General features: G+C 39.6%; 1 protein-coding gene across 3 annotated transcripts; it reads right to left on the bottom strand.

The window, feature by feature from the left end:
- Window positions 1-547: 547 nt before the first annotated feature.
- On the bottom strand, window positions 548-11,269 carry pex5 (peroxisomal biogenesis factor 5). 3 transcript variants are annotated; one of them, XM_061049233.1, is made up of 17 exons: window positions 11,057-11,269; window positions 9,096-9,252; window positions 8,919-8,957; window positions 8,658-8,775; window positions 8,394-8,540; window positions 8,062-8,146; window positions 7,394-7,484; window positions 6,969-7,091; window positions 5,725-5,838; window positions 5,266-5,349; window positions 4,872-4,991; window positions 4,569-4,712; window positions 4,388-4,458; window positions 3,159-3,380; window positions 2,864-3,029; window positions 2,616-2,773; window positions 548-1,781 (listed from the first exon to the last, which is right to left on the bottom strand). In XM_061049233.1, exons 2-17 carry the CDS (start codon window positions 9,207-9,209, stop codon window positions 1,535-1,537), a joined length of 2,043 nt encoding a protein of 680 aa, XP_060905216.1. In that variant the 5' UTR covers window positions 9,210-9,252; window positions 11,057-11,269; the 3' UTR covers window positions 548-1,534. The 3 variants fall into 3 exon arrangements, with proteins under 3 accessions (XP_060905216.1, XP_060905217.1, XP_060905218.1); XM_061049234.1 differs by lacking the exon at window positions 5,725-5,838 and having other exon boundaries at window positions 11,057-11,266; XM_061049235.1 differs by lacking the exons at window positions 5,725-5,838; window positions 6,969-7,091 and having other exon boundaries at window positions 11,057-11,264.
- Window positions 11,270-12,292: the final 1,023 nt, after the last annotated feature.

Below are 12,292 nucleotides of genomic sequence, written 5' to 3' on the forward strand. Positions count from 1 at the left end.
CCGGCGCTGATTGGCTTAGAGCTCGGCGTTCTAGAACGGGGAGTGTCTTTCTGCTGATAACACATTTGAAAGTTGAAATTGAATGCACGTTTTGTTTGTCATGTTTGGAGGAAAATGAAATGTTACGTTAGTCATCCTGAAACACGCCTCTCCCCAGGCAAACGAGGCAAACAGACTATAAACAGATTTTTAGGACCATCGGGAAAATAACATTGTTTCTATATTTATTTGAGGAAAAGCGTGGAATGGATTTAGCAATTATTTTTAATCAAATTATGAGTAAACAGGCTCGGTAAGCTGATTATTTTAAACATGTCTATTGTTTTCATTATTAGTGAAGACTTTGCAGCTGTAATTCAAGTCAGTTTCCTACATCACTGCCTTTATTCAGATTAGACAGAAATATGTATTTAAATTACTAATGCAAGCGTTTCAACTTTCATACTTACCATCTGTTAATTATTTATTAAACATCTCTGCTTTCCATATGTAAGTCGCTCAAGCAAAACCATTTTGTTCATTTATTCATTCAGGAAAACACAAAACAGATTTTTTGGAATTAAAGCTTTATTGCTGAATATTATATTAAACATTGCAGTCAGGATTTAACTAGCCTGAACACAATTATAGTGCAACAATTATGTTACAATACACAATATGGCATATAGCATTATTTTACAATGAAGCAAATTGTTTTACAAGGTTGATATGAAAAAGAGCAGGAGAGGGAGGAGCCCAGAGAAACCATTCTCAATGATGATTACATTTATACGAACTAATCATCCAATTATGATCATCCATCCAAACCAAAAGCACACATTCACACACACAGACTGTACACATACAACATATTCTAATAGTAACAGTCCCGCTGGTTGTCAGTTCATTATCTTGGCTGATATATGATCACTATAAAATTAAATAAAGATTATAAAAAAAAGAAAACAAAAGCCACTGAAGCCAAGATGATTAGCGTTTGTTCTGTGGACCGGTTTGATCCTTCTCTTACGGGCACTTTTGATACAAAGCAGTACTCCTTCAATGTCAAAGTAATACTGTACCTTATGTCTACACCATTGTAGTGACTGTACAGTTCAAGCTGCTGTTAAGCACGGGCTGTGAGGGCATTGAGTGTCATAATAAAGCATAAACTTCAACTGAAACCATAATTAAATCAATCATTCTCCATCATTGAGAACACATTTAAAATCAAAGTGACGTTTCATTATACCCAGTTCTCCAGGTCAACAGAGTAGTAGGAAAGGCGAGGACGGTCAAACATGTAGAACACAGTAACATGACTGTATTACTGTTGGCTGCATCTCCCAGGTACAAACTAATACTGCAATACTTTAAGTCTTTTGAGGGAAACTAACCACAAGATGACCTCTCAAGGTTGGTTGATTATTCACAGTGTCTTCCTCCTCCTCCATTTCTATGCATAACTGATTCCCCTCTGCTTAATTCAGTCACCCAAACATTTTCCTCCCAGTGCAACACACTCACACTCGATAAGCTCCCCCCTGGCTGGTTCTCATTCGGTCCCACCTTCCACCTCTCTCTGACAAAAGTGAGCGAGCAATGTGTCCAAGTCCCGTCGGTCAGCAGCAGCATACAGAGAGCTCTCTCCCATCATGCTGAGAGCCATGCGCAGAGTGGACCAGATGTTGTCAGACATCATGGTGGCTGCTGCACCTCCTGGTCCCCTCGCAGCTCTCGCTCCGCCCTCGGACGCCTGACGCTGAAGAGACAGAGCCTCGAGGAAGTGCTCCACCGCCTCTCTGAAGATAAAGGAGAAATAGCCAGACAAGAACGAAAAATATGATATTTGAGCTAGAATATAAACAAATTAATTTAAAAAAGCTTTAACAAATACTTTGAACCAAACCAGAAGCTAGCACAACATAATACTAGGGGTAAGAATCAAATGCAATACTCAAAATCAAACAATTTCCAGATAGATCGTTTGGTATGTAATCAGGGTTGATAAAATAGTAGAAGGTCAAAGAACACCAGCCTCTTACATTTTCATTAAGCTGAATGAAGTCAAATATTTCAAAATACTGAATTTTTTTAAGGCCATTGTCTCAAGCAATGGTACAAAAAAACTGGCAACTTAGTGTTACAAAACAGCAATTGCCATCTAGTGGAAATTAAAGCAACTGCATTGCACCAGATTAGTTACATTCTGATAACAGGACATAAAGAGCACACACATCGACTCTTAAGTATCAGAACAAAATAAATTAAGTTTCCCGGTTTTTAATTAAAAAACAAACACATGACAAACATGATGGATAAACAGCATATGATGCACTTTTTTTCCCCAACTATTTATATAAAGACGTATCACGTTAAAGGTAGAGTGGGTTAGCTAGACCACATTGTTTTTTTTATTTTTATATATTAGATAAATGTGTTTTCACACATTTCCTTTAGCAGAAGAGTGTTATACATTGATTCAATAATTTTGTGAAGGTTTGAAAGGGGTAGTAATCATTCATGGGATCATTCACGAATGATTAGTAAGCCGCCAGTTAGCCATTTTGGTTGAGTGGTATCTGCTACTAAGAACATTGCCCTTGTTTTGAACATTTCACCATCAAGTCTCTTACCTGTGTGCTCCTAGGTTCACACAACTGATTCCCAAGTTGTATCGGCTACGAACGAACCCAGGCTGCAGTTCCAGCGCTCTCCTGTAGGCGGCAACTGCCTCCTCTGAGCGGCTGCCATTAGCGAGCGTGGCACCCAACTTATTCCACAGCAGGTAGTCCTGATGGAGACAAAAGAGAAAGGAGGAGGACTCAGAAACAGAGCATGCGGTGTGAAGACAGACTGCTGGATCTGAGCTCTGGATTCTTACCTGTGGTGTGACAGAGAGAGCAGCGCTGAAACAGTCCACCGCCTTGTCGTACTCCCCGCTGAGGTTGAAGAGAACTCCCAGACCACACTGCAGCTGGGGGTCCACCTGGGCCGGGTCTGAGTTGGCTGCATGCAGGAACAGGGACTGGACATCAGTAAACAATGATCTGCAGAAAAAGAGAGAGAAAAGAAAACAGAAGAGTCAGAACAACAAGAAGACCCACTATCTCACAAACAGTACTGGTTCTGTTTGTTTTCTTCTTTTTTGATGAATCCCACATGTATGTTCAACTCACTCTGGCAGCAGTGACCCGAACCTCTCCCTCTCCTTGTCCCTTTCTCTGGCGCCATCCTGTTGCCGTTCGCCCTCACTCTGCTCCCACACAGAGCGATATTTTGGGTTGTGCTTTAGCCAATCCCGGAGAGTCTCACAGGCCTGCCTGTGCAGCGATTCATTAGTGAAACTGACAGCCAACGCCATCAGAGCTGTCAGGTTGTCATTCTTCAGCTCTATACATCTAATGAGAGAAGACCGGCACAGGAAGAGGAAAAAATGAATCAGCAGGCTTAACATTTTCTTTCCATTTCACAAGAACATGCTCTTAGTTGAGAACGCAAATTGTTGAGAACTTAATTAAGAGTTCCAGATTATTCAATTCCACTTAGTTATTTTATTTTAAAATGAACTAGTCAAAAGAGTAATTCAAATGTGTAGCGAGCCAATGCACAAACACTCTTTATAATAAAACTACAGGATGGAATCGGCTTCCATTTTAGCTTTTTCTGCAACTTTCTAGAATTTGTCCTGAATGTTTAGTCTAAAGCAATGGTTCTCAACTGGTTGGTCGGAACCCAAAAGTGGGTCGCGAAACAATTTCCAGTTGGTCTCGAATGTGTGCCTTGAAAAAAACATTCTGTTCAAAAGTCTGAGGCCCTTTACGTTTATTTTGTTTAGTCTCTTTGTTCTGTCAGATGTTTTGTACCGCCTGAGGTCCAAACTGCAATACGTTTCATTAAATAAATCTGATAGGTTGAGAAGTATCAGAAATGTTGGTCATGATTTCTAGTGAAGGAGTTAGTGGCTGGTCCTGAGGATAGACCAATTGAGGACCACTGATCTAAAGAGACTGAAGAATCCCCTAAAGCCATTAAGCTTGTTGATGTGCTACAAATAAGTGAATCAAGATCATTTGTATCTACAGAAGTATAAAGATAATTATTACATTATAGTGTTCAAACAGTGTAAAGCAGGAAAACAGCTGACTTTATAAAAATCAAAATGTGAGCATTTGTTTGAATAATTTATAAACTAATAGAAGAAAAGTGAGAAAGGGGTAGGGATGTATAGGTTTGACTTTTACCTACTCCTCTTCAGACATGGTTACTTCTTTTATTAATGTTATTTTATTTACATTTTTGGTTCAAAATAAAGTCTTTAATTCATTCACTTCTTCAATGTTTTGATTTGCAATTGTTATAAGTTTGTTCTTTTTTATATTAGCATTTTGCAACTCTGATCTCTCACCTACGGAGGGCGCTGATGGCAGCAAATTCTTGCTCATTCTCTGCCTGACATGTTCCCAGATACTGCCAAGCCTGCAATTCAATGACAAGAAAAATACAAACATCACCGCTTCATTAATATCCTTCTGTGGAAATACATTTTGGTAAATTTGAAAAAAAAAAGAAAAAGGAAAGCGTCTCACCAGCTGGTTTTCTGGTTCTCTCTGTACCGCACTTTCAAAAAAGCGTACAGCGCCAGGGATGTCCCCTGCCTCCATCCTCTTCACTCCCTCAGAGAGAGGGTCTGGGTGGGATAGGTAAGGGTTTTCCTCTTCAAACTGATAACCCTGAACAAACACAAGGAAAACAAAATTACTACCAAATGAATTTATTGGATGATATACACCTATAAAGGCTGTCAAAATAAATAAAAAGTTGGTCAAAAAAAACATGTAAAGATAAACGATTTCTCAGCAGTTGCCGTTGCTGAGCAGGAAGACAGCTACCTTGTCATAAGAAGTGCTGAGTAGCTGATCGAAGTCAGACAGCCAGGGGTGGCTCTCTGCATCCCTCTTTGCCATTTCCTCCCACTCCTGCTGCAGCTTCTCCCAGAAATCCACATCACTCTGACAAAATGACAGATACAAATCATTAGCCCTCTGTCACCTTCAATCATACATCAGTCTTTCTTTTGTTGTTGATATATTTGATCTCAAAATGGACAGATGAGAGCGTGTTCATGATGTTTGATGTCTGAAGACAGAGATGGTGGTTTGTTTTTTTATTAACAGGATTACGTTACCTTCCATTAGAAACTTCCAAAGCAACTAACCTCGACAATAACACTTCTCAAAGCTAATATTTAGTGCTTAAGCTTTGTCTCTTTCATTAGTCCCTCACCTCCACTGCAGCTTTAGCTTCTTGGAAATCCGGTCCTGCTGTGGCAAACTCATCTACCCAGGCTTCTGCCGAATCTTCAGACACCTGAATAAAGCAATGACAGCAGTTCACTTGAGTCAACATGCATTAGATATTTGAAAAAATGTTGTTAAAGCTGAGGTTGGTGATGTTAAAAAAGGAAAAATATAGAGGAAAGTGAGTGGAAAGAAGGGAAAGATGAAAGAAAAAAAAAACAGAAGAAAAGCTAATTTTCTCTCTCATTTCCTTCAAGTCTTCCTAAATAACTCAAAAATGTTATCTGATAAAAAAAAAACACTTAAACAAACAAAATAACTTAAAGCTGAGTGTATTCTTTTGCTTATGCATTTGAGAAATTTGAATACTTTCAGCAAACTTAAATATGCAATACTTTGCCTAAAACTCTAACACCTATCGCTGCAGAGACCACAGAGGGCCTACCTGCCTGATGACCTTGGCCCACTGCTGTGCTTGTTTAGCTTTAACATTCTCAATCTTCGGATCCCTCTCTGGGGGTTCCAAGGGAAGACTGCCTCCCCCTGTCTCCGTCAGGAACTATGGCAGGAGGCGAGGAGGAGGTGGCAATGGGGAATGGGGCAATGTTTTGAGGAGGGGAGTGGTTGGTGGAGAGGATTTTTTTTTTTTTTTTTTTGGAGGGGTGGGCAGAGTCATTATAAGTAGTAGGAGGAGGAGATGAATGGCAGTTATTTAAGGGGATGGGAAGCCGAGAGTTGGAAGGCAGGTTAAAAAGATTGGGAAGTATACATGTCAGTGTTAGAGGGCAAGAAAGTACAATGGAGCCATGGTGAACATGTCAATCACAAACAGGGCTGAGAGCTACACGCTCACAGTATTACATGGAGGCCCATCTCCACCAAACAAAAAAAGAAGATAAAAAAAGTAAGGCATGATGAAAGTAAAAGGACTGAATGGTCAAAGTCATTACATAGTCAAGAACATGTTTGACCTACTTTAGTCGGTCAAACATGTTCCTACAGCTTGTAAAGAAAATTAAAGGTCAAAACCAAAACATTCCAGACCGCCATGTGTTTTAACGCCACATCTGGATAAAGACGACTAATGACACTAGCGTACAAAGTGCTTAACAGGAAATTACATTTTAGTAAAAGAAAACACCAAAAATCATTTGGACATCTAATCTCATAACTGTAATATCCATGGAGTTTTTGTTATATCTTACTTTTGAAATTTTTTCATCTGTTGGTGGAAATGGACCTCCAAAGAACTGATTTCAAGGGGAAAAGCTGTTGAAATCCCAAATCTGGCATCAGCCCTTTTCTGTTTCGTATAAATGAAGTCAGCCCTTTTCTGTTTCGTATAAATGAAGTCATAGAAATTACTTAAAACCCTAGTTAAATCATAAACCACTGAAAAACTAAGACAAGATGGGCATAACCAGAGCTTGGCGATACACATTTAAAATGAAGAGAGGCAGATAGTTAAAAGAATCTTCTCTTTGCCAAACAAATTCCATCTGTAATGCTGCTCTGCCTCGAGCTTCATATTACATGGACTGGCTGCTTTTGGAAAATATTACTCTTCACTGGATGCTGGGCTGATGAGACACTCTGCACAGCCTCTGCTGTGCATTGTGAACCAATGTGCTTCCCCAAGTAATCCTGTGGTCAAGCGTGCCCCCCTCCTCATTGGGCAGAGACTCGTACCTGGTTGAGGTTGGAGGCCCAGTTCTGAGCCTCCTGGGCCTGAGCTTTATCTGTGAGCTGTTTGTCTGTTCTGCTCTCCACTGTCACACTTCCCTCTCCAATCTGCCTAATGAATCGAAGGAACTACATCAAAACGAAAAAAAAAAAAAAGGAACAGCATAAAAGCATGTACCATTATCAGAACTAGTAGGTCAAGTTTTTAACAACACACAGCAAGTTTCTTTCTTAGTCAGCATCTTTCTTTAGACTCAAAGATTAACCTTTACAACCAATAAAAACATTACCAATGAACTGTTCTTCAAAAAAAGTACTTTACAAAAGTGTTAAAAAGAAAAACAGAAGAAGAAAGATATGGTGAGAGATATGTAGAAGGAAATTAAACATGGTTACAATTGTTGTCAGGTAAACATTAAGATGTCGCTCACCTCTGTGTTTTGTAACTTTGGATCATCAACCTTTGAGACAAGCTCATTGGCTGTCTGCCTCAGTTCTTCTCCTGGTTGATACTCCTTTGTCCTGTTGGATCGATCATATTTTAAGAATTTTAAAAACCCATTCTGTCTTATTTTAAATGTGTATGTGGAAACTAATCCATTCAGACTGAAGGCTTTACTTCACATCTACATTAAAATTGCCGCCCCATTGCCATTGAGACGGCAGTAGCTCAGTCTCTAGGCCGGAGGGTCGCCGGTTGTCCCGGTGCGGACCAAATCTGGAAGTTGGTCTGGTAGCTGGAGAGGTGCCAGATCACTTCCTGAGCACTGCCAGGGTGCCCTTGAGCAAGGCACTGATCAGCTCAGGAGCGTCTGTTGTGGGCAGCTCCCTCACTCTGGCACCTCTCCATTAGTGCATGTGTGTTGCATGACTTACAGAGTGTAAAAACAGAAATTTCACCTTGCAGGGATCCATAAAGTAAATCTTAATCTTAAAAGTCTGGAGTTATCTTGTAAATTCAGCACTGGTTCAGCAGCTTATAGCAAGGCAAGACACCAACAACGAGTTGGAAATGCAAAGTTAAAAAGCTAAAAAAGTATTGAGAAAAACACAATATGGATTCTGGAATAAGTTCAAACACATCCTAGTATGTTCTAACCATTCATTGTCCTTGTCTCCCAGATCTCCCAGCCACAACTTCTCCTCTGACTGCTCCAAATATTCCTCTGCCCAGCGTCCAGGATCTTGAGGAAAGGAAAAAAGAAAAAGAAAAAACACAGCTGGTGGGCTTATTGCAAAATGACATACAAGACAAAAAAAAAAAGGTTTCTTCAAAGGCAAGTTCAGCCTGATGTAAGAAAAACTGATGGCACATGATGGACTGTTGATGATTTCAGAGTCATGAAGTGAATATCAGATAGAGAAATTATTTATTATAATATATATATATAATTATTAATATAATAATAAAATAAAATAAACTTAAGCTACCTGCAGCCTCAGCGATAAATTCTCTTGTCCAATCAGCATCTGCTGCATCGCCAAGAGTATTGAGGCCCGGAGCGGAGGCAGCATCAGGACCTGAGAGGAACTCAGCCGTCCAATCACCAGAGAGGGCCAACGCTGCCACATCTGGAGCTGTGACATGGAAAAATGTGGGGCTTAAAGTGCGGCAAATATTCACAAAACACGGCAGATGATTCCTAGTACTGCTGAACAACAGCCATGAGAAAAAAAAAAACAATATTAAAGTACCCCTCTGTGGAGCTTGTCTGTAGTTCTGCTGGTCGATCTGCTGCATTTCCTCCAACAGCTGACCCATGTCAAAGGTGTGTGGAGGTCGAGGGGGGGCCTGAAGGAACTCATTTACGAGCTGGGGCAACAATAAAAAAATCTTACTAGAGCTATCAAAGAGTATTTGACTGATAAGACACTTTTCAAATGAGGTATTAAACAGAGTGGGAAACCATTTCGCAGTGAATCAGTCAACACGATCTGCTCAACATAAGCACTAACCTCTTCTTCAGTTGCAATTTCTATAGCAGCGGGTGGAATCTGAGGAAAAAGTAGGATAAAATGAGATAAATTCAGTTTCACTAGAAAGACTGAAATACTGTTTGCACTTTGTCGTAAAGGAGTCAGCTGGTAAATTCAGATATTTGATACATTAGTGGAAATCTACAAAATGCTCACTGTAGGTGTTGCACGGTGCCGCCATGCCCCCCCTTCCTTGGTCATGTGACCGGTCAGCTTCATGAGGGGATTGGATCCACCACATTCTGCCTCCACCAACTCCCGCATCGCCATGGCAACTCAAGGATGAGGGTAACCCAATCAGAACACCTGAGAACTGAGGAGCAAATTAAAGACATGCATTAATCCATTTCTTCCCTTCTGAAAGATATAATTAACTATCCTGAGCCCAACCAAGAAAAGCAAAAATTTGCATTCTGAGAAAGCAAAAAATAATTCTATGAAAATGTCTTCGTGCAGATCATCCAGTGGGAAGTATTTCAACACCTCTTGATCATCTTTTAATGCCTTTGGCCTATTTAAGAGCCGACATGCCAAATAAGGCGACATCTTCAGGGTGTCCAAAAACTACTACACAGAAAGTCTCATGTCACGTAACCCACATCAAGCTCCATCTGCTGTTTTCCGTGTCATTTCCTGGCTTAGAGTGAACTGTTAATAATGTGGATGTGATGGACCGATGGGCAAAGACAAACGCTGCAAACATTTCACTCAGTTAGTCTCTTGACGTCAGAGGACTTCAGCTTATAAATGCACGGCATTTAAAGCTGCACTGCCATAACTCATTACTAAAATCACAGACTAAGAGTAAGCATTCTGGAGAACATTATGGAGCCTTGATATTAATGTAGAGCAAGCCTCAAAAACATAGGGCTCGTAAAACAAACAGCACAAACCTCATACTGAAAGTATTGTGTTTGTGTATTTTAATTTTACTTTATTTATTTTTGGTAAATTAAAAGCAAATAATAATGGTATCAGTGCAAAACAATCTGGGTATTGTATCAGGACTTGTGTAAAAGAGAAAGAAAGAAGTAGCATACAAAAGCATTAATATTACATTTTGCATGACGTCCTATTTGATCCTCACTCATCTGATGATCACTCAACTGATTCTCACAAAACATAACAAAAAAACCCTTTGTTGCGGATTTAGTGCCCAGATATAAATACTGAAAATAATTGAGCAGCGATGAAACCCTGCTGCTCAGCTCACTGACTGACCTACATCCCTGCTCAGGGATGAACAGATGACAAACTGCTGTACATGCTGGCCTTCTCAACTTCACTAAACCCCCTGCAGGGATACGCACCATTAAAATCCCTGTTATGAACTGTCAAGAATAGAAATTGAGTTCCTTGATTTATCCACTCGGCTTAAGCTGTTTTCACCTTAAAATACATCACAAAATATTACCTAATAAAGTGTAAATGCTACAGGTGGACTTCTCCACAACACTCTTATGGCCATACCTAGGCTGTAGATTTCATACTTATTCAAGCAGCTTCTGGAGGATGATGGGGCTTAATGTAAGAGGATTGCATAAAGATATTAATACAAAGCTATCCCAGGTAGGTTACTGTCTGTGTCATCATTTTACATATGATAATCCAAACAACAAACACTACCTGTGAGAGGCTTTTTTTTCACTGCACATGCACATATACAACGCGTTTACTGTCAAACACATTATAATAATGTACATTGTAATTAAGTAAAATGCAACTATTACACCCGAATGAAATCCAGTTCATGTTTTTGTATGCAACCCGGCAGGTTTTTAACTCCTGTCATGTGTCAACAAGGTTCAGTCTATGGTTGTCAACTCAGTCACTGATAGCACTGTTTCTGCACAAAGCTAAGTGTGGCTTCAGTCACAAACTGCTGCATAGGCTCGGTAAATGTTTCTCATAATGGTTTTTTTTTTTTCTAATATAGCAGACATGCCTAAATGTAAACGCAGAAGACACAAAGCGTGAACGACGCCTTTGGCTTCTAACAATAGCGGGTGTAGCTCCCCTTAGCCCACGGTGCTAGCGTCCTAGCTACAGTAAGGCCAGTGCAGAGATCATTCCTGTAGTATGAAGCGAGACATGAACAGACATGATGTTCATCTTACCGCCGACAGCTGCTGCTGGTAGCCCAAACGAGAGTCGGTCCACTCCACTCCGGTGCTTCCACTGATTTCACAACCGTATTAGAAGAAAATCAGCCTCGGCATCAAACCCTACCCGGTAACCGTCCGAAACTAGCCGCTGTGTGTTTTCAGCGCCTGCCTTTTATTTACCTTCCTCCTCCATGACCCACAAAACGCTGAAGCGCAGAGATCGCTCGGAGTGTCTCGTAACGTCACGCTGGTTTCGTATTCCCAAATGGAGCTACGTAAGAAGATGGCAGGGCTTACTTACTTATTTGCCAAAAGATTTTACGTTAAAAAAATAATTAAAAAAACATAGCAGGAGGCCAAAGTCCAGCAGATAAGTGGTGTGGTAGATGTCCGTAAGAAAGAAAGAAAAAAAAAAGAGAATTGAAGAAAAACGTATACTATACATTATATATATTTACATATGACACTGATGTTTGTCTCACACGAGAAAGCTTATTACACTTGTTTTTTTGAGCCAAAAATGAAACAAGCAGCAGTCCTAAATGCAGCTTTTAAACTATGTTTGACCTTTATTTTTACTGCCTAGAATATGTAATTAAATAACACTGTAAAAATGTAGGGTTCTTTTAGAGTTTAGGAAGAACTTGCACCCTTTAGTACTTAGGTAGGCTGTACAATTTTTAAGTTGTTTTTTTTTTTACCATAGGCTATAATTGTATTTACTTGAGTATGTGTATTTATATTCACACTTTTTTCTACTTCAATACATTTTTTAAACATAACTATACTAACTCTATAAATAAGGAATTTCACAATGATTGGTTAAAACAGTATAGGCTATTAGTTTATGTATTGTACCGCTAATCAATAATCAGTAATCATCAGGGAGACATTGTGGAGTGTGTAGATCAATTTATTGTTAATTAAAACATATCCAGCTTCACTAGCTTTAAAAAAATATATACTGGTTTGACTTAATCGTAGAATAATGGTATATATTTACTTGTAATTTGTGTAAAAAAAATGGTAAAAAGTACAATATTGTCCACTGCAATGTTAAAAGGCTAGGTGTACAAGTAAGAAAATCTCAAGTACAGGTAGAATTTCACATGTTGGCGCTGTAACTGAGTATGTACTACATGCTCCAACACTGTTTGTGACATTCAGATGACAAAAGTCACGTTCATGGTGATCCATTAGCCTAAGTGTATTGTCAATGCCTGAGTAGTTTCAGATGTTTATGTTTCA

This window comes from Labrus mixtus, chromosome 11 (genome assembly GCF_963584025.1).
Source record: "Labrus mixtus chromosome 11, fLabMix1.1, whole genome shotgun sequence".
NCBI lineage: Eukaryota > Metazoa > Chordata > Actinopteri > Labriformes > Labridae > Labrus > Labrus mixtus.

Bases quoted from the DNA above. Each gene is read 5' to 3' on its own strand.
- pex5 (XM_061049233.1), bottom strand. From the start codon at position 9,209: ATGGCGATGCGGGAGTTGGTGGAGGCAGAATGTGGTGGATCCAATCCC. The intron at 4,713-4,871 runs GTAGCTGTCTTC...GTGTTTGTTCAG, and splicing joins TCAGCACTTCTTATGACAAG to GGTTATCAGTTTGAAGAGGA. The intron at 4,459-4,568 runs GTGAGACGCTTT...ATTGAATTGCAG, and splicing joins GAGAACCAGAAAACCAGCTG to GCTTGGCAGTATCTGGGAAC.